The 22184-nt window shown below is 33.9% G+C and overlaps 3 protein-coding genes across 3 annotated transcripts; 2 read left to right on the plus strand and 1 right to left on the minus strand.

Moving 5' to 3' along the window:
* Window positions 1-1015: 1015 nt before the first annotated feature.
* GOS11 (golgi snare 11) lies at window positions 1016-4256 on the plus strand. Its single transcript, XM_039030543.2, has 5 exons — window positions 1016-1431; window positions 2111-2350; window positions 3140-3307; window positions 3576-3689; window positions 4001-4256. The coding sequence occupies exons 1-5, from the start codon at window positions 1381-1383 to the stop codon at window positions 4112-4114; spliced, it is 687 nt and encodes a 228-aa protein (XP_038886471.1). The 5' UTR covers window positions 1016-1380; the 3' UTR covers window positions 4115-4256.
* Window positions 4257-11965: 7709 nt separating this feature from the next.
* LOC120080188 (uncharacterized) lies at window positions 11966-14693 on the plus strand. Its single transcript, XM_039034762.2, has 2 exons — window positions 11966-12881; window positions 14250-14693. The coding sequence occupies exon 1, from the start codon at window positions 12295-12297 to the stop codon at window positions 12772-12774; it is 480 nt and encodes a 159-aa protein (XP_038890690.2). The 5' UTR covers window positions 11966-12294; the 3' UTR covers window positions 12775-12881; window positions 14250-14693.
* NIP6;1 (NOD26-like intrinsic protein 6;1) lies at window positions 13936-19497 on the minus strand. Its single transcript, XM_039020269.2, has 5 exons — window positions 19152-19497; window positions 18143-18367; window positions 17841-18035; window positions 16483-16544; window positions 13936-14475 (listed from the first exon to the last, which is right to left on the minus strand). Exons 1-5 carry the CDS (start codon window positions 19380-19382, stop codon window positions 14274-14276), a joined length of 915 nt encoding a protein of 304 aa, XP_038876197.1. The 5' UTR covers window positions 19383-19497; the 3' UTR covers window positions 13936-14273.
* Between the last annotated feature and the right edge of the window lie 2687 nt (window positions 19498-22184).

The raw sequence follows: 22184 nt of genomic DNA on the forward strand, positions 1-22184 counted from the left end.
AGTATTTAGTTATTAATTTGAAAATTCTTCAAATTTGTATTTAAAGAAATGTTCCATCTTCAAATGTTGATTTGAGTTTTTAAATCTCATATTATATTACTTTCTAAAATCTTGACTTTGTAATTTTATTTTATTTTATTTGGTTTGAGAAATTCAATTAAAGATTTGAATTCAGAAAGGTTGAGAAGTCAGAGTCAAATTTAGGTTAAGAACTTATGTCTATGTATGTGTTTATGTGAGTTGAAAAAAGGGGGGGAAAGCTATTTTTAGTCTAAAAGTATTGCATGCTCCCCTCTCCCTATCTTCTCATTTGTGAGAACTATCTTGAATGTAAACTCCATATTTTCCTTCCTCCTGTGAGACCCATAAACTCTAACCTACAACCAGCTACCGTTAGCTACTACATGCCATCTTTCTCCCTCTCCCTCCTATATTTTATCAATTGATGTCGTTCGTTGTAACCAGCCTCTACAAGCTTGTCCCCTTTCGTTAACATCCAACGATTGTCTTTAGAATGACATCGTTGTCGATCGTGATTGTTGTCACCCGACACTGCTGCTCACGCCGTTCAAGGTTAGAAGTGACTGGTGCAAAAATAGTTTTTACTTTTGGAGACTATGAGTCTGGGGTTTCACATGTCTCAACCCATTCAAAAGGTAGATTGTTAATTTTGGTCGATTTTAATTAAAGTATAATTAATAAAATTTCTTAATGAAGGTTTGTAACATCTCATTTGCATGTTTGGGGTATTTTGGATTTTTAAAATTTCAAATTTATTATTATTTTAATTCATTTTACCATTTTTACAAAAGAAAAGTTGGTTTGTTATTTTTCCAAATTAAAAGTTAAAATTCGTTGTTCATCTTGTTAGCCCAATTTTGTTTATTGGGCCTAAACAAAGCCCAAAAAGAAAAGTTAGCCCAGCCCAGGTAGAAAACCCACACAGGTGACGACAAACCATCAACCGCCTTCGACGACGACGTTTCATGGAGAACTTCAAGCGATTATTTAAAACGAAAGTCAAAACGAAAATTTTCAGCCGCTTACATTAATCACTGGGGACTCACCGGAAAGCCAATTAATACAAGAGGTTTTAAAATGAGAACGGTGTAGAGGATCTCAATTTTTTTTTCTTTTCTTTTCTTTATTTTTTTTTTCTGGATTAAAGCTTACGCAAAATTGCATTTATTTTTGCTTCGTCAAGAACTCTTACCGGTTGATTTTGCAGACGATCTGTCTCGTCTCTGAACGAACCCATTTCTTCATCCTCTAAAGCGGAAAATTTCACCAATTCATTAAGAAGAGGAGGAGGAGGAATTGGAGAGATTCGACAAGAGAGGGATTCGATTCGCAAATTTTGGCCACTGTCATCAATAATTGATGTCCACATCCATGGAGATTCCTAGCTCGTGGGATGCCCTTCGCAAACAGGTTTGATTTCACCTTTTACTTCTTGTTTCTTTTTGGTTCTTCGATTCTATTGGCCTTTTCTCTATTCGGTTGTGTTCTTGGCGTTATTTCTGATTGTCGGTAACCTTGAATCTTGTCGTTTGAAAAACGGTGAATATCAGCCGTTTTCGTTGTGTGTGATTCGAAGAATTATGAAAGATCGATGATTTGATTTGACTTTTAGCTCATGATCTATAGCTTTTTAGTTTTGAATGCGGAGGATTGGGATTTTGGAATATGAGATGTCAATTTGGTCCCAAGTCGTTAATCTCAGGATTATAATTCTCGGTATAATTCTTTTATGCTTCTTTGTGCTTTCTGTTTTTCTGGAAATGATATGCAAAAATTTTATACACATGGATAAGCGTTTCTAAAGAATTGAGAGTCCGGGTCTATCCCATAATCTTCCTCTGCCCTTTTTATTTTTTTAAATTGGGATTGTTTGTAATAAGATTATAAAATTGATTAATTTATAATGAAGAAAATTTCTTGATGCTTGAGGATTTTGTAATGAAGTTGGACTATATTGTTCTGCCTTGACAATTCTATCTCGGTTCTTTTGCATGTTTGAGAATGTATGCTTTTTCATTGAATATTTCCTCATTTCTGCTATTGTTATTTTTTTCCTTTTGTAATGATAATATTTCTTATGTTACTACAGGCGAGGAAACTTGAAGCTCAGTTGGATGAGCAAATGAATTCTTTCCGAAAACTGGTTTCAACAAAGGGTTCTACGAATGTTGATACAGCTGATAGTGATGTTGAATCTGGGATAGAACGTCTGTTAAAGCAGTTACAACAAGTGAATTCACAGATGCAAGCTTGGGTTTCATCAGGTGGTTCTGAAATGGTTTCCCATACATTGACTAGACATCAAGAAATTCTTCAAGATCTTACGCAGGTACTGTCTTTAAAATTTTTGGGTAGTAGCTATGTTGATCTTTTCACATTGGAAGGGAAGAAATGCTAATAGTTTATTATTTTTTATTATTACTATTTTTTTTCTTTTGGGGCGAGTCTCCACCCTAGTCTTTCTTTTAGATAAGTTGTTAGTTTGTAAGAATTTCCTTGTGCACAATTACACAACAGTGAACCCATGGATTTGGTTGGTTGGCATTTTTGTAATGGTGGTATTGGAACAAAACTTAGGCGATTCAAAAACAGGAATTTACAACACAAGGGATCTAATGGACAGTGGAGTTGGATCCCATGCATTCAGGCTTCACCGTTATTGAATATGTGATTGGTAGCAAATTTAGAATTTAAAAACACTAAAAACAGATGTATCATGCATGTTTTAAAAATTCACTTTCTAGGTCACAGGGTGACAGGATCCAAATACTATTTCCAATGAATTCAATAAAATTTGAGAACAAGAAATTGAATTTAGATACGACACACACAAACTCTTATTTTCCCTTATTGATTATCTCTCTCCCCTTTGATTACCGATATTTTTTAATGTGAGGAGTGATGATTATGAGGGTAACCGTTGGAACTCTTTAGACTTCTTTGTGACACCTGGTGTATAATTATTCTGTAGCAAGTACCAAGCTAAGAAGCTAGTCCAGCTTCTGCAAGTTTCTTCTTTCTTTCTCTTGATGTTTTTAGTCTTCATTGTTTTGCCAGAAGTCTGTTGTGATTATGTCACACATGGACTGTAAGACCAAGTTTTGTTGATTTAGTGCAGGAGTTTTATCGTCTTCGCTCCAGCCTCCGAGCCAAGCAAGAACATGCTTCACTTTTAGATGACTTCAGGGAGTTTGATCGTTCAAGACTTGAATTGGAAGATGGTTTGGGAACTGCAGAACAAACTCTTCTAAGGGAGCATGCATCGGTTAGCCGTAGCACAGGACAGGTATCTTTTCCTATCATAATTATTTGTATGAACTTCAATTCCAGTATATTCTACTTGAAGGTTTGGTTTGTGGATACCTTTGACAGAGTTTCATTTTTTGTTTATTAACATTGTTACCGTATTAGTTACTGTAGGAATGAGAAAGTTATGTGTAATTTATCACGTTTTGTAACCTGTCATTTTTTTTCATGTTTTCCGTATTAGTTACTTACATATTGGAATCCAGCATCTGGTTTTTAACTTTTTTTCTGAACTTTTGGTGTTACAGATGGATAATGTGATTTCACAAGCTCAAGCAACCTTAGGTGCACTTGTCTTCCAGCGATCGACCTTTGGTGGCATCAACTCAAAGCTTAGTAATGTTAGCAGTCGCCTCCCATCGGTAAGTAATTATTGTTACTCTGTTTTCTATTTTTCTATAGGCAACATAATAGTTTTCAACCCAATTATTTTATAGAGAATAATGCACATTTGGTGGGAAGAACGTCCATTGCAGATAAAATAAGGGCATGTTTAGACTGACTTTCTAAGTGCTTGAAACATTTTTTTTTAAAGTCAATCCAAACCAACTTTCAAATAGTGACAAACTAAAGATACTTATTTTCACTGAATCTATATTAAAATCTTCATCAGCATACATATGCATAGATCCTTGTTATGTATTTCATTGAGTTAGTTTCAATGATGGTTCAGGTAAATCATATTCTTGGAGCAATAAAGAGGAAAAAGTCAATGGATACAATCATACTTTCTCTTGTTGCGTCCATATGCACATTTCTGATCTTCATCTACTGGTTGACCAAGTGAGTTGTGATTATGTTCTTGGCAACTGTGTTGAATTTGTTACATGCTTGTTGTTTTCATACTCCTCTACAGGGTCCAGCTCATCTTTTCTATTGACTCTACTTGTAACAATTTTTCCCAGTAATTCATTAAATATTTTTCGTAATGTCACTGAACTTTAATCAATTGTCGGGTTGTGGGGGTGTGAGGGTACAATATAAATAATCTATCGACGTGCCTGGGAAATGAAGTTGTTCCTATTACTACTGTCGTATTTTTGTTATATTTAGTGATATCACCAACAACAGAGATAAATCTGGGATTTTTTTTTTGTATTGAGTATAATATGGGTGGAGGATTCGAACCACAGACTTTTCAGTCGTTAGCACATCTGTACATGCGTATTGTTTTTCTTTCGTGATTATTTTCTGGTGCTTTGTGAGGCCAAGGTTGCATCCCTCATCCAGCATGTGAAAATGTGAAACACCTCATTGACTTGACAATGTATTTTTGTATATTTAAATTTTGTTCGCAAGTATGGTGATGGTGATAGGATTCGAGTATATTTGTATATTGATTCTGGAATAATTATTTGATTGATGATATAGTGCAGAAATATTTAATTGTGTGCATGTGTTTGGGTCGACTTTTTAAGTTTTTGAAAATACTTTCTTTTTTCTTCGCTTAGAAACTTTTTTTAAGCATTTAGAATCGAATCCATACAAGCCAAAGTTTATTTTTGGGGAGAAAATACTTGTTACTTTTAAGTGAAGGTTTGATCTTCCATTTATATTTCTTCGGCTAAAGGAAATTATAGAAAATTCAGTTGAAGATTTGTACCTTAAATTTTGAAGTTTTTTTTTATATTATTGAACTTTGTACGACTAATCATGAGTTACATATAATAAATCTCGTCCATATTATATTTAAATCAAAAAAATAACTTGGTTTGAGTGTAGCTTAATTATTATGATAATAATAGCCTAGCTCAATTAATTAGACAAAAATAATCTTTTTTTTTTTTTTAGATTATCAACTTGCATATACCTTTAAGTAATGGAAAATTGTTCTAAATGTCAAATTGTTGAAAATATTTTTAAAATATAACAAAATATCAATCTATTAGTGATAGACTACCATAAGTATCTATTAGTGATAGATGATAATAGTTTATCAATAATTTTTTTTTATTTTTACAAATATTTTAGTTCATTTTTTTAGATTTAAAAATTTAAATTTCTTTTAGGAAAAAACAAATTCTAAGCTGACATGTTGAACTAAAAAGAACAAAAAAAAAGATTTTATTTTTTTATTATTTTTAAAAATTCGTTCTTTGTCCTTGTTGGTTCTCAAAGATTTTTGTGATAAAAATGTTGAGAGTTTTTAGGGAGAAAAATATCTCTTCTGGCTCTTAATTTTTGGTCTAATTTTTTTGTCTCTAAATTTCTAAATAGTATGTATTTAGGCTTTAAGTTCTGAATTTAATTTTAATTTAGTTTTTAGATTTTAAATTATTATAATTTCACTTTTAAAATTTAAGCTTCGTTTCAATTTAGTTTCTAGGTTTTAATATTTTTACTTTTAACCTTCAAGTTTTTACTATGTGTTCATTTTCACTTTTTAACGTTAATGTCTATTAATTATTTAAGATAATCATGAATTCAATTTTTAAATTTAATTTCACTTTTATTTTCACTAATTTTTACTATTTTAAAGTTAGTATTTAGTAAAAATCGAGATTAAAAGTATAGATTTTGAAATTTAGTGACCAAATTAAACAAAAACACAAATATAAAAAGTTGAATTGTAACAATTTGAAATCTATGGACTAAATTTAAGTCAAGTTCAAAATTTAAAGACTAAATGCGAAACATTTTGAAGATTAAACCAAATAGAAATTAGATTCAAAACTTAGGGACATAACAAAAATGATAGATATTGTTAAAAATAAAGAATAGGGAAGAAAAGAACAACAAGATTACGTGGAAACTCTAGTACAGGGAGAAAAATCACGATATAAATACTTTTCTTATTTGTTTTAAAACTGATACACAGGGACACACTGTATAAATAGACAGTAGGAAACCCTAGGGGTCTTACACAATTACATAAATGCCCCTAGGTTAAAAGCCTTATTTTCAATACTCCCCCTCAAGCTGGAGTATAGATATCGACAAGCCCCAACTTGCTTACACAATAATTAAAATTTTGTCTTAATAACCCTTTTGTAAGTACATCAACAACTTGTTGGTTTGAAGGAATATAAGGGATGCATCTGTTTCCTCTGTCCAACCTCTCCTTAATGTAGTGTATGTCTATCTCCACGTGTTTAGTTCTGTCATGTTGAACTGGGTTGTTTGCAATACTGATGGCAGCTTTATTATCACAAAACAATTTCATTGGAAGCTCATTATCTTGTTGGAGATAATACTTTCTTCAACCAGATTTCTTCACAAATCCCTAGACTCATGGCCCGATACTCAGCCTCAGCACTACTTCTAGCAACAACTCCTTGTTTTTTACTTCTCCAGGTGATTAGATTTTCCTAGACAAACATACAATACCCAGACATAGATTTTCTATCAACAACAGACCCTGCCCAGTCAGAATCAGTGTAAGCTTCAACAGATCGTTTATCGGTTTTCCTGAACATTAGGCCTTTACCAGGAGTTCCTTTCAGATACCGAAGAATATGTTCAACTGCTATCATATGAATCTCACAAGGAGCTTGCCTGTATTGACTCACAACACTTACTGCATACGAAATATCTGGTCTTGTGTGAGACAAATATATCAACTTCCCAACTAACCGCTGATACCTTTCTTTATTAACAGGAATTCTATCATTTTATCACCGAGTTTCGCATTGTATTCTACTGGCGTGTCAACAGGTTTACACCCAATCATACTTGTTTCTTTTAGCAAGTCCAGAGTATATTTTCGTTGAGAAATTGATATACCCTCTTTTGAGTGAGTCACTTCCATTTCCAGAAAGTATCTTAGCTTCTCGAGGTCTTTAATTTCAAACTCTCTGGCCATCTCTGTTTTTAGTCTCGTGACCTCTACATCATCATCCCCAGATAAAACAATGTCATCAACATAGACAATAAGAATGGCTATCTTCCCTGATGTTGATCTTTTTATAAAAAGAATGTGATCGGAATGCCCTTGAACATACCCTTGTGCTTTCACAAACGTCGTGAACCTGTCAAACCAGGCCCTTGGAGACTGTTTCAATTCGTATAGTGACTTTCTCAATCTACACACTTTTATTTTTTAATTGACTCTCGAACCGGGAGAGAGACTCATATAGACTTCCTCCTCAAGTTTTCCATTCAAAAACGCATTTTTAACATCAAGTTGGTGTAGGGGCTAATCTTTATTCACAGCAACTGACAAAAGCACTCAGATCGTGTTAATTTTAGCCACAGGTGAAAAAGTCTCAGAATAATCTACTCCATATGTTTGGGTAAAGCCTCTTGCAACGAGTCTAGCCTTGTACCGGTCAATCGTCCCATCTGACTTGTACTTTATAGTAAACACCCATTTACATCCAACTGTTTTGTGCCCTTCAGGCAAAGTCACTAGTTCCCAAGTTTTATTCTTTTCCAGAGCTCTTATTTCTTCCATAACAGCAGATTGCCATTCTGGTTTTTTCATTGCAACACTTATGTTATCTGGAACCACCTCAGTGTCCAAGCTAGTAGTAAAAGCCTTGAACTTGAATGTCAGATTACTATACGTCATGTAACTATGTATAGGGTATTTAGTACATGAACGGGTACCTTTCCTCGGGGCTATAGGAAGATCAAGCGATGCATCACGTTCTTTCACCTCTTCAGGCTCCTCACCATGATTTACTATTTGTGTATCAGAAACTTCAGTAGTATCTTCCACATCATCATTAGCACGGACCATTTCATCCTCTGCAGCTTCAATCATTTCATCTTCTGCAGTTTCCCTTTCTATCACTCTTTTAGTATTACTGCTCCCTTCCCCCTTGTTGTGCCTACCTTCATCAGTCTCCATACATATATCAACATCATTAGGAATATACATACCTGGACCTGATGGCGGGTCTGACTCCTGCATTGGAGCCGGTATTTCTGGTTCAACAAGCGACACTGCTTCCTTCTTGAGATTCTTCCTGTAGTACGTTTTCCAAGGAACTTGATTGGTAGAAAGGACCGGACTATCATGCTCAGGACTAGGGTTAGACAAGGTTTGAATGGACGTTGACTCTAAAGGAATAGCATAAGATGACCAGTTAGTCTCTTCATTTATGTCCTTCCCCTGAACATGACTAATAGGGAAAAACGACTGATTCTCGAGAAAGGTGACATCCATGGAGACATAGTATTTTCGAGATGACGGGTGATAGCACTTATATCCACATTGATGGAGTGGATATCCAACAAAGACACACTTCTAAGCACGATGAGTAAATTTCGTGCGGTTTGGACCATGGGAGTGAACAAAAGCAACACAACCAAAAACCCGAAGAGAAACATCAAAAATCAATCGGGTAGTAGGAAAGGACTCTTTAAACAATTCTAAAGGAGTATGAAGCTTAAGAATGCGAGAGGGCATCCGATTAATGAGGTGAGCAGCAGTGAGAACTGCATCTCCCCAGAGGTACGACGGAAGGGTGGCACATAATATAAGAGACCGGGCTACTTCAACCAGATGCCGATTTTTACGCTCAGCTACTCCATTTTGTTGCGGAGTGTAAGCACACGAGCTCTGGTGAACAATACCTTTAGAATCAAGAAACTCTCCGAATGAGGCATTAAAGAATTCTCGCCCATTATCACTTCTTAAAATCCCAATCTTTGTTTTAAATTGAGTTTCGACAGTTGTGTAAAACTATTGGAAAACAGATGAAACTTCAGATTTATCAGTAAGAAGGAAAACCCAGGTGAGACAGGTGTGATCATCTATAAATGTGACAAACCACCGTTTTCCCGTGGAAGTAGTAACCGGTGAAGGACCTCATACATCACTATGAACAAGAGAAAAAGGACTCGAGGATTTGTAAGGCTGAGAATGGAAAGAAACACGATGTTGCTTGGCACGAATAAATACATCACAATTAAAAGAAAAAGTACTAGCATTACGAAATAAATGAGGAAATAAATACTTCATATATTGAAAATTCGGATGTCCTAAGCGAAAATGCCATAACATAACATCATGTTCAGAAACAAAGAAATTTAAAGACATAAACCCAGATTGGTGATCATTCCTAGAGGAAGCTTCGTCAGAAAGGAAGTATAGTCTCTTATCGTGCCGGGCAGTGCCAATCGTCATCCCCGATTTCAGATCCTAAAATAAAACTGAATCTGGTGAGAAAATCGCCTTACACTTCAAATCTCTTGTTATTTTACTGACAGATAACAAATTATACGATATTTTAGGCACATGTAAGTTATCACGTAGGATTAAACCATTAAACGGAGAGATATTGCCCTTTCCTGCAACAGGGGCAAAGGACCCGTCTGCAATTTGAATACGTTCATTACCAGCACTTGGATTATATTACATAAATAACTCTGAGGAACTCGTAAGGTGATCAGTAGCCCATGTATCCACAATCCATGGTTTCTTACCATTTATACTAATTAGGCCAAAAGAAGGAAAATTACCTGGCTGTGCAATTGCACTCACCCTAACTGTACTCGAGCTATGTTTACCGTCATTAGAAGATTACTTCTGAGTTTGTTCATCTACTGAATCACTTACCAGGGCATGACTAGTATTAGATTTATCATGAGATTGTCGTCGCCTGCTATTTGGGGGCTTCCCGTGTAATTTCCAACATTGGTCCTTCGTATGCCAAAGCTTCTTACAATGTTCACAAACAAGAAGAGGTTTTTTATCACCATCAGTATCGGACGGCTTGGCGACGAAGGAGGCTGCATCAGTAGTAGAAATGGTATTATTCATGGCACACAACCGATCCTCTTCCAGCCATATTTCATAACAGACTTCTCGAAGTGAAGGAATCGGGCACTGGCCCAATATCCGACTATGAACACCATCAAACTTTGGATTTAATCTAGCAAAAAACACATAAACATGATCTGCTTCCTCAATCTTCTAATATTGGGCCCCATCCTGTGGAAAATTCCAAACAATCTCTCTACACAAGTCCATCTTCTGCCACAGCATTAACAGTTTGTTAAAACAAGAAGTAACATCCATGGACCCTTGTTTGGATTCATGGACCTGTTTATGGAGTGTATATAGCCAAGAGGCATTCTGTCTTTTAGAATATAGATCTTGCGCCGCCTCCCAAATATCCTTGGCTGTTGTAGCATATAATAGCGGTCTTCCTATCTGGGGTTCCATACTATTCACCGAAACAGATCGTAACAACGAATCTTCTCCTTTCCAAATTCATTTTTGTGGATCACCTGGGGCCGACTTTGGAATTTCCCTTGTCAAATATCCGAACTTGTAACGCCCTTCCAAGGCCATCCGGATTGATTGAGACCAAGAGAAATAGTTCCGGCCATTTAATTTTTTCCCGACGATAAATCCTGCAGAATTACCTATCGAACCAGATAAGTAGGAAACATTAGGCACAATAGGTAATGAGTTTACCGGATTTTCTGAATAAATCGGTTGAGGATTTGCATTGAACATCGTATCCAAATCAGAAATCTACTATTGTAGGTAAGCCAACCATTATCTCACATCGTCTGGGTAACGAGTTGAACTACAAGTGGTTGAAATAGGTGCTGGTCGCTCGGGCTACTCAAGACCTCGGTTGTTGGATGTGGAAGAACCATCGGGTCGGGCTGTGAAGGAAACTGGATCACCGGGTCGGGCTGGATTGGCTGAAATAGGATCGGCTGGCGCAAAAAAGTGGGCTGAAGAACTATCGGGTCGAAATCTCAGGTCGGAGCTAAAATAAAAAAATCGGGTCTGGTTCTGTCCATCGCTGGTCTGCCCTGGTTCAACCCAGACCGGTACCAACCCTAATCAAATCAGATCGATACCTCTGCTCCTCGCCTCTGATGCTATCGATTCTGCCCTGATAGCTTCGATCGAAGGTCATCAGATCTTTGCGGCTAACCTGCTCTTCACGTTCAAGGCTACCAACTCTGCCATGACCGTGATGGCTCCAATCGTGAGTCGTCTGTTCTTCGCGGCCAGCTCCAGCTCCGATCGTGACCGGATACACCTACGATTCTCGAGTTCGACTCGTTTCTGCATGGAAAGATCCGATCAGCTGATAGCGATTTTTCGAGGATTGCAACTGGACAGTAGAAATTAATTCCAGTAGGGCATCCCGAAAACATTCTTTTACAGCTGCTCAGATTGTCGTTTTCATGTCAAAACTCGAAGACCCATATGCAGAAGAGGATTGAGGTTGATTCTCTTCCATAACGGCTAGGGTTTCGTCACCGTGCTTTGATACCATGTTAAAAATAAAGAATAAGGAAGTGACGAACAACAAGATTACGTGGAAACCCTAGTACAGGGAGAAAAACCACGATATTTACTTTTCTTATTCGTTTTAAAACTGATACACTGAATACACAGGGACACACTGTATAAATAGACAATAGGAAACCCTAGGGGTCTTACAAAATTACATAAATGACCCTAGGTTAAAAGCTCTATTTTCAACAGATATTCATATTTTCACTTTTATATAGTTGCACCAATGGTAGTTCAATTCAATCACAATATTAAAAAAGGTTTAAATGTCATGTCCATGAAAATACAAAAATGATATGTGGAAATGTTAAAACATTTGAATTATATGTTTTGGAAAATGGGTGTTGTCAAGTTAGGCTTTTTGTACGGATGACCCAAATTGAGGGAAAAAACGAGATTTGTCCCACTTTTTGAAAACAAGGTTTTTTACTATTTGATGATGTTAAATTCGAGTGAAGTTACCAAAACAAAACTAAACCTTCACATGCATGTGAAATGGATATTCTATTGTTCTCTCATCTTCTCACAGATTTCTCTCTTCTAGTTGTCTCGAACTCTCGTTCTCTGTTGGTCTTGCTCTTCGACATTTGGGCACTGAATTAAGGACCAACATGCACAAGTTGGTTGTTCGTCGGATCTTGTTTGATTGTTTGTTGGATCTTGTTTGATTGTTCCTTAAAGAAAAAGAGGAAGAAGGGAAAAAAAAAAGAAGAAAGAAAACACTCAAGGAAAGAAGGACAAATCTGTAACTTCACATGTCCACGACGGTCATTACCGATGTTTTTAGAACTATGACATTTTTTATGTTGAGACTTGGCAATTTTCTCTGTAAAGTCGCAAACTGTCAAACAAAACACAGAGCGTTGGACCAAAAAATCAGAGCGCAAATGGAGGACGACGATGATCCATGGTTAGCCCCCGACAAGCTCTACCATTTTCTTCTCTGTTTCACTCTCACAATCCTCTTCGCTTCACTGGCCCTTCACACGCGCTATCCATTCATTCGTCGCCACTCCATTCTGATCGGATCCGTCGTTTCTCTTTTCGCCGGAGCCGCCAAAGAGGTCGCCGACGAACTTGGCTTCTTCAAGTCCGCCGGAGCCTCCACCAGGGACGCTATTGCCGATCTGATCGGCGTCTTGATCGCTTCTTTCCTTCTTCACACCCTCAGATTCTCGATCCGCAGCAGCGGCGACAAAGAAGCTAGCCCTGATCGGGACATTTTAATGGTCTGATAGGTTTTGCTTTTCGACTACTGATGAAAGAAAGTGAGTGAAGGATGTACTTCGATTGAGGTCTTGATCATCGAAGCGATTTTGACGAACAGAGGGGTTCGTTGGAGGTGAATTTAACGTGGTTTCATTTTCTTTAATTCTGATGAGAATGTTTTATAATTGGGTTATGGATTCTGCATTTCCTGAGATTATCTGGCATCATTGGATGGCTTTGGCTTGCTTCTTTTCAACGGAATTGTTGAAGAGATGTTAGATTTCAGTTACTGTATGATGAATATTTGTAGGTAAAGAGTGTAAATTAAGAAAGGAGTAGATTGCTTCTTGTTGCATTACATTTCGTGTTGGTTTAATTGCTTAGTTTGCGATATGTTAATTTGATTTTGGTAGGTGGTTGCAACATAGCATCAAAGGATCTTCAAGGTTTAGCCCATTTTTCCTTCCCATTTTGAGTAATAATGATATCCAGCCTCTTTACTAAAATCCTACTAGTTTTTTGACAATTGGATGTTGTAGTATCAGTTTAGTCCCTGAGAGCTCACTGTATATGGAGAAAACACTCTACTCTCTATATATGCCTCGTTCTTTGCTCGATAACCTCTTTGTTTTAAGTGTTTAATTTTTGAAAATTGTGCTTGTTTTTTCACAATTTCAAACAATTTCTTTTACATCGGTTTTTATCTTTCTTAAGGAACATTCATATTCATAGTCTCCCATCCGCCTTTTAGGGAGAAGGGCCACTTCTTGTGGCTCTTGTGGTTAGCTTGAGTGTGTGCTTTATTATTGGAGCTTTGAGGGGAAAGAAATAATAGGATTTTCAGAGGAGCGGGGAGGGACCCTAGTGATGTTTGATTCCTAGTGAGGTTTCATGTTTCTCTAGGTTTTGATTTCGAATACTTTTTATAATTATCCATAGGCAACATCATACCTTGTTGGTCCTCTTTTCTCAGTGAAAGCAATTGTTTCTATTAAAAAAAAGATATATATTCATAGCTAAATTCCAAATTCTAAAAACAAATTTTAAAAATGTAATGTTTATAGTTCCCAAAATTTGGCTTCGGTTTTGAAAACATCATACAAAGTAGATAACAAAACAAAAAACTCATAAACAGAAGTAGTGTTATAAAGCTTAATTTTTAATAATCAGAAGCCAAAGAAATCAAATGGTTATGAAATAGGTCATAGCTTTCCAGGTATTACCCCAAGTGAGTTTAGTTTACAAATGACTGCCATGGTTTCATTTCCAGATTACATGACCATTACTGGGAGTTTCTTTTCCTTTGGTTAAAATCTGGAAATCCTTTGGTTAACTTAACTATCATACACAAGATCAATATTTGCAGCCTGTCCATAGACATTGTGTTGTGTATTTACTACTGAACATACATTTGGTCTCGTTTTTTCTATCTTATCAATCTTTCCTGATTTCGAAGTTGTCTCAACGATTTGATGATCAACATGTTTTCCGGATTTTTTAGGTAGCTCGGGAGATCAATCTGTTGTCATCTTCGGAAGCTTCCTGCAGTAGAAGGCAAGCGTGAATCGCCATCTTTGTCGGGCAACTTAACTGCAGTGTAGATTCCAGCTCCACACAATGCCCCTAATATGGGAGCTGTGAGGTAAATCCATACGGCTTTAAAGTTGTTTGCAGCAATGGCTGGCCCCAGTGTTCTTACTGGATTCATTGAAGCTCCAGTTGCTTGTCTGTTGCATAATTAAAATGAAAAGCTTTTAGTTTGTTTGTTGATTAGTGAAGTTGGGGTTGTTCATAAGATGCTCTAAATTAGCTCTAAATTACCAACTATTTCCTTTTTAAAACAGTAGCCACTTAATTGACATCCGTTTAACTCAGGTTCTAACTGCATTATCCAGGAATATCTACATTTTTATGAGCAATCTATTATTTTGAGTTGGATAAGTCATTACCAGTTTGAGTTGTATCATATATGAAGTGAATGTGCTTTCAAATTTATTTTATACGGTGAAAATCACTTTTGGTCTCTAATTCAATTTATAACGATTAGTCTCTATGCTTCCAAATTTGTAACAACTTTGTAGTTTATGAACATATTAGATCTTTAATTAGTTTTTATTTGATTAACTTAAGTACGAAATTCCACTTAATCTTAACAGTAATTTTCATGATAAGGATTAGATTTTAAAGCACAAGATTAAATTGTTACATATTAAAGTTTAGAGATTAAATTGTTGCAAAATTGAGAGCATGGAAACTAAATCGCTACAAATTTAAAGTTCATAAAATAAATTGCTACTATAAAAATTCATAGACCAAAAGTGATTTTTATCCATAAATTAATTTCAATCTCATATCATTATTTTACTTTTTAATTAGGTATTAAATTACATACTATGTCTTTGTACTTTAAGTAAAGTGGCTATTTTTATTCGAAAAGTTTTAAAAAGAACTAGTTACGTTCTCAAGCTTTGAATTATACCGTAAATTGATCAGTAAGAACCAATGTAAATAAAGGGATGAAGGACTGCATTTAAAGTCACAACTATTTACTTAGGATTTAATCTCTTGGTAGGATCAAGTAGATAAATTAGATTCGATTTTGTGCAAATGAATGACATAAAATATGAATCATCGATGAATCAGGTCTAAGCAATTAGGATGGGTAGATTAAAATAGACATAAGGATTGATTATTGGTATGTGAAATAAGAATGAGTGAATATTTATCTTGATAAGTAGAAAATTCGGGTTTAAGGTAATCATAGGATTAGTGGTTTTTCTAACTTATATTAATTGAAAAAAAAAAAAAAAAGTATAATCCAAAGATACACTATTTGAAATACATCGATGAAATTTTTAATTTGACAACAATCAAATAATTTAAAATTGAAGCTTTACTTTATAATAATTTAGCATAAATTTCAATTTGTAATAATTTAATTTCTTTATTTTTTTTAATTAATTGCAATTTTGATTCATAAACTTCAGTATGTAATAATTAAGTTTCGAAGTTTCTTAATAAAAGACAAAAGAAATCATTCAACTTCAAAGTGAAAACTTTAAAACTAATTATTACATACTGAAGTTCATATACATATATATATATATATATATATATATAATCTTAAAAATAATAAAAATTATAAGGAGGAGAATTAAAAATAATTGTAAAGATTTAAGGGGAAATTTTTTTTTTAGTTCCTAAGTTTTTTGGAATAAATGCATTTGGTTCCTGAAGTTTCAAATTAGTCATTTTAATGCTTAAGTTTTCAATAATATGTTTAAAAGACCCTCTTCGTTAACAGAACTATTTAAATTAACAGATCTGTCCAAATAGATTATTTAAATGTTGATGTGGTTTGCTGACTAAGTTGAAGACTTTGATTTAAATTTGTCTCATGAAGTTTGAGTTACTTCACAAGACAAGTTTCACGAGACTAAAGACAGAAATGACGTGAAGTTTAGTTCATTTTATAAAGTTGTAGACGAACTTAAATCCAAATCATCAATTTAGTCAGCAAGCCACATTAGTATTTAAATAATATACTCGGACAAATCGGTTAATTTAAACCGTTCGGTTAATGAAGAAGATCTTTTAAACCTATTATTAAAAGCTTAGGAACTAAAATAACTATTTTAAAACTTCAGGGATCAAATGCACTTATCCTAAAAAATTCGGGGCTAAAAAAAGTATCGTTTCCTAGATTTAATTTATTGGGAAAGTTTTGGACATACCCAGCAATGAGTACATTGAGCATAACTGTTGCTCCCACCGCGATTCCCGCCAACTCTCCCACCTGCATTTTTAATTCCAAGTCATCCCCCTTCAATTTTATTTAATTTTTTTATTCTTTTTATTTCAGAGTAATTTCTATATATAAAAAAATATTAAACTATTTACAAAAATAGTAAAAAGAAATATTGATGGAGACTGATAGACTTCTATCAGCTTCTATTGACCTCTATAAAAAAGATTTAAATTTTATTATTTCATATAAATAGTTTTTCTTATTTTTCTATTTTTGAAAATCTTCATTTATTAAATCGATAGAGATCGAATTCGACCTTTAAAAAGAAATGTCATATTAATTTACTGGGGCTAATCTTCTTCTCTTTCAATATTTCACTTTTCCACCATTGTAATTCTATAATTATATATATATATACACACACAAACATTTAGTTATCATTTGAAATTTTTAACCACAAAAAATATCAATTTATACCATTAAACTTTAAAGTTTGTATTAATTTAAATTTGGAACTACTAATTGTATTAATTTAAACTTTGAATTTTTGTAAATGTATCAATTTACACTCTCATTAGATTCAATTTAGGAAAACCCGATGTGACATTTATAATTGCATGAACAACCCCTAGCCATACATTAGGCTCATAGTCACAATTTCTTTTAAGAATCGTCCATTTTATAAATCCAACAATAAGTCTACACATGTTTGAAATTTAATGCATAGTTGATTTGGATGATTTTCAAAAGTATAAATTGATTGATTTATAAAAATATAGAGTTACTCAAGTCATAAGTTTCACACCATATTATCCCAACAAAATTTAGGAAGAGTGCAGATTAATACACTTACAAAAGTACAAAATTTAAATTAATACAATTATTAATTTAAGATTTTAATGGATACAACCTAAAAATTACGAAATATCATATTTGCCCCAAAGATAATTTATTTAACCACACTTGTAATGGGTAACTTTAATAACATTTTAACGTGGGACCTTTTCGGACATGTCACTATTAAAAGCAATGAGCAATTTTTTAATGATAGTAGGGAGGAATTTGTTCTATGTTTTAATATTTTTTTAAAAAATTAAGATTATTGCAATTAAAAACTTTAAAAAAAATGGTAAGAAAAGGTTTGTATGTGACAAATTATGATCCGACAATTTAAAGTATTTTTCTTAAAATAATACCTTAAAACCTAATTAAAAAATTTTATTTGGTGTGATTCAGATTCACAATATTATAATGCTAAAAATGTAATACAATCTGTATCTTATCGGTTTTTTTTTTTTTTTCTTTTCCTTTTTCCGTTAAGACGAAGAAAAAAGAAGAACTCACAGCTCGAGTGTCAGTAGCGACGGCGGTGAGGACGAACATGAGGTTGAAGCTAATGATAAACTCAAGAGCAAAAGCTTGGGCATATCCACATGAAGGAACAGTGGCTCCTCCTCCCATTATGGGATCAAACATCCATTTCAATGCAAAAGAAGAACATAAAGAAGCCACCATTTGAGCTCCAATATACACTGGCACCTGCAAATTATTAAATACATATCATCAAGAGATTGATTTTCATTCAGAATTTGACTAAAAAACTTGAACCGACGGGTGAAGGTACACAGATCATGCCAACTACATACATATTTCCATGGAAACTGCTTCAATGCAGCAAAAGCAATGGTGATGGCCGGATTCAAGTGGGCTCCGGAGATGTGACCCGTGGACAAGATCACGATCATCACCGCAAGGCCGGTGGAGGCTGCCAGGCCGATCAGCATTTCGGTTCCTTCCGTCTTTTGGTTCACAATGGCCGTGGCGGTTCCGGCAAAGATGAGGATCAAAGTGCCTATGAACTCCGCTCCCACCTATCCACAGGATGGAGGCAACTTTTATATATATAATCTATTGATTCTAAAAATTTAGCAAGACAAAATCAATTAAAGGATATCATTTTCTTTTTAATGTATTCTCTTTTAAATTAAAAGATGTTCACGAAAGTATCGAAATCTTAATTTTTTGGAAATTTGGTTGAAAATATCGATGAATTGTCAATTTCAACAGATATTTCTGGAAAATTTATAAAAGCAAAAAAATAAAAAATAAAATAAAAATTTTAAATTAATAAATAAAAATTTTATAATTTTTAAACAAGTTAAAATATTTATCATTTATATTATACTTACATTAGTGACATTTTATTGGTTATTTTTTATGTTTTGTAGATTTTTCTATGATATGATGGAAATATTGATTCACCCATTATGTCATATTGAACCCATGGAAACATAGAATTATTGTTAAAAATATCGTCATATCGATGAAACTTTAATATTATGGACTCATGACGGAGTGAGAATTACTCTCTTCTTCCTTCTCTATATTGTTCCGACCATAATGTAAAGTTAGAGGCGTTAGAAGATAAAATGCTATTGAAAATAGAGTAATACTTGGAGTGCATATCTTGAGTTTCACTCATCTACTTCAATTGCATAGCAAAAAAAATCAATATATATTTTTTTAAAATGAGAGTGTGTAACGTGATAAACTGTTGTTAAACAATTGCACCTATGTACTTTTTGATGAGATGTGGATTAGTGTAAAGTTTAAAACTTTAGAAACTAAAAGGCTTATATATATATATAGGGTTACCTTCCTTGCAAGTGAGACAGGAGGGTATGGCAATGAACAAGAAGAGACTAGTTTAGATAAGCCTCCTTCTTCAGTGCCCCAATTATCATCAACATTGAAAGAGATGCAGCTTTTGAGAAGAGATCTTTTACCATTCTCACTTCCATGCCGATTTTCCTTCACTCGTCCAAACAGCGGAGCCCCGGGCGTCCCCGGCGTTACCGGTGTCGATGGAGTCTCCTCTGTGTCCATAGAACAAATGTTTTAAAAGAGAGAAAAAGAGAGGAGAAGCTTTTTTTAAAAAATAAAAAATAAAAAAGAAAAAGTTGAGTTTGTTCTGTTATTGGTTTTTGGGGTTTGTCTTTTTGTAGTTGGAGAGTGAACTATGTTGAATGCTTGCTTATTTATAGAAGAAATTTGGCTGACTTAAGGGAATCCCAAGAGAAAAAGAACATAAGTCAGTGGTTGTAAATAATGTTGGACCCTCTTTCATCAAATTTTAATCTTTATAATATAAAAAATATTTTAAAAAAAATTGTCACGTGACAGTTTGAGATTGAAACGCTTGGATGAGAATTGAGATGCACATCGATGGACTTCAAATAATTTTGTTATAATATTCGCTGCTCTCTCTCTCGAATGCCACTTTTGCATTATTTGGATCCAAATAAAATGGATCTTCTAAGATCACTTACATATATTAGTTTTTATGATCTGATTCTCTTGAATCAACATAATGATATGATGGAAATGTTGTGGTTTCAAACAAAATCCTTTGGATGAATGACCATTATTATTGGTGATTGTATGATCTTTTGGTTGGAAAAGTTTTTCGTAACTTTTATCATTTATGTAATGATACTTGTTGGTTAAAAAACTAATCTTTCAGCTACATTTTACTTTGATTCTTACCATTTCCAAAGGTTTATTTTAATCTTTAGATTTGGAAAAAAAAAAAAAAAATATAACTATTAATGGTCCTTAATTATTATAACTATTAGTTCGTTGTGAAGAGACGATTGAATCTCGTGCGGAGGCGTGTGAACACTTTAATTTAATTTAATGATTACAACACAGAAAAATAGAAACAAAAAACATAGATTAAACATACTTCAAGATCAGTAAAGAGAAAAGAACAATTATCAGTGAAGACCTTTCTTCAATCTTCTCCAAAGTTTGAAATCATGTTCTCTCCCAATCCGAACACGACACCATCAATAGGGCTTTCCCACTATGCTTTTGAGACAAGAATGAGGTTTGTGAGAACCTTTTTCCTTTTGGAAGGGAAGGGAAGAAACAGAGAACAATCACTTTATAAAGCTATGTGAATTTTATAACCTATAATTTTTATGAATCTAATTCACATTAAATTTTAACATATAGTTTTAGTATGAATGCAATTCATATTTCATTATTTGAATCTCATTCAAATATTAGTTCTCACATTTTGTAAAGATTAATTTTGAATCTCATTCAAAATTAACTTTATATTATAATGTATCTAGATACATTATATTAATCATATCTCATACAAATAATGCACGTTCCCTTATTAAATTTAAACAATTCAAATTCTTCTAAAACTATTAGTCCTTGTATTTACCCGTTAGTGAACTAGCAAGGGACCTAATGGACCTACAGGTTAGAAGCTTCAATGATTCTAGATTAATTAATTAAACTCTTTAATTAAATTAATCAACATTCATTAACTATGGATCACTCCACTAAAGACCCATAGTTGCTCTCTTCACACTGTAGATATATTTTTGTCTATGGATATAACCATTACAAATAAGTCGATCCTTCACGAGTTGTTCGTAATTACAATTGGGTCAAATTACCATTTTACCCCTGTAATTATTTCTTGTTCCTTAAGTCCCACTGATAATCTAATGAATAGTCCAACTATAAATAAAATCCCTCTTGGGCCAATGAGAGGGAGAGACCTCATTATTCAAGACTCGAATTTTGCACTTAAAGAAACAACCCATCTACTTTACCCTAAAGTCAGGAAGGAGTGCATTCTATCTTGTGAAGTTATGTTCTTAGCTCTCCACTCGATCATGTCCCCAAAATGGTAGGTTTATTGAGTTAGCAACATGGGCCACTCTCGCCCATACAAATCAAAGGACGTCCTCACAGGAAGGAGCTCATAACTCACTCGGGATTGAGATCAAGTTGTATATGGTCATCCTATGAAATGTTAATCTCTTCAGTCAACAGTGTTACAACGAAAGATTTACTATTTCGGGGTATGGTCTTATACAAATTCTTTGTATAGGATACCCCCTCCATACATGAACGACTTGAATCAAATCATTTGTAACACTTATAACATTTGTAACACTTACAAAGTGAGTTGTATTTATACTGTTATCAGGATAAGGTAGTCAACCTTTCATGTACTATAGACCTTATTACTTGAAAATGGTCAAACTTCAACCACATGCTGTTCAAATTACATAAAATAATCTCGAATCTTAGTTTATTGGATTGAATTACTCAAGTCTAAGTTATAATAAAATAACTCTTTATTTTACTAATAAATAATATGTTTATAAATTATACAAGATTTACTCAATATGTTGTACTTTCAATGTCACATTAACCTAAACTCATTTCAGCCAGCCTATTTGATTATATTACATGTCTACATTAGCATGTTGATACACATATTTAAGGCCACGTCATTCATTTGTCAAACAATTTTACAACAAAATTAAACAATAAAAAAAACATAACGAAAATAGTTATTTCAAAAAAGAAAAAAAAATGGAATATTAAAATGGAGATTTTAATAGTTCAAGTAGAGAAAAATTGATTGGAAGAGTATAGCTCAGTTGGCATAGTGTTTGTACAATCAATCTCAAAATTAGAGGTTTAATTTCCTCACCCCTAATTTGGTTCTTGTTTTATAATTTATAAATTGGCGCAAAGTTTTGAGAACTAAATGAAAGCATATAAGAAAGAAATGGTGAGAAAACGAACACAATTAAAAAAAACAAAAACAAAAACAAAAACTTAGGCATGTGCCATCTATCTATTTTTAATTTG

Source organism: Benincasa hispida, chromosome 1, assembly GCF_027475165.1.
Source record: "Benincasa hispida cultivar pf3 chromosome 1, pf3_genome.v1.1, whole genome shotgun sequence".
In the NCBI taxonomy this organism is placed as follows: Eukaryota; Viridiplantae; Streptophyta; class Magnoliopsida; order Cucurbitales; family Cucurbitaceae; genus Benincasa; species Benincasa hispida.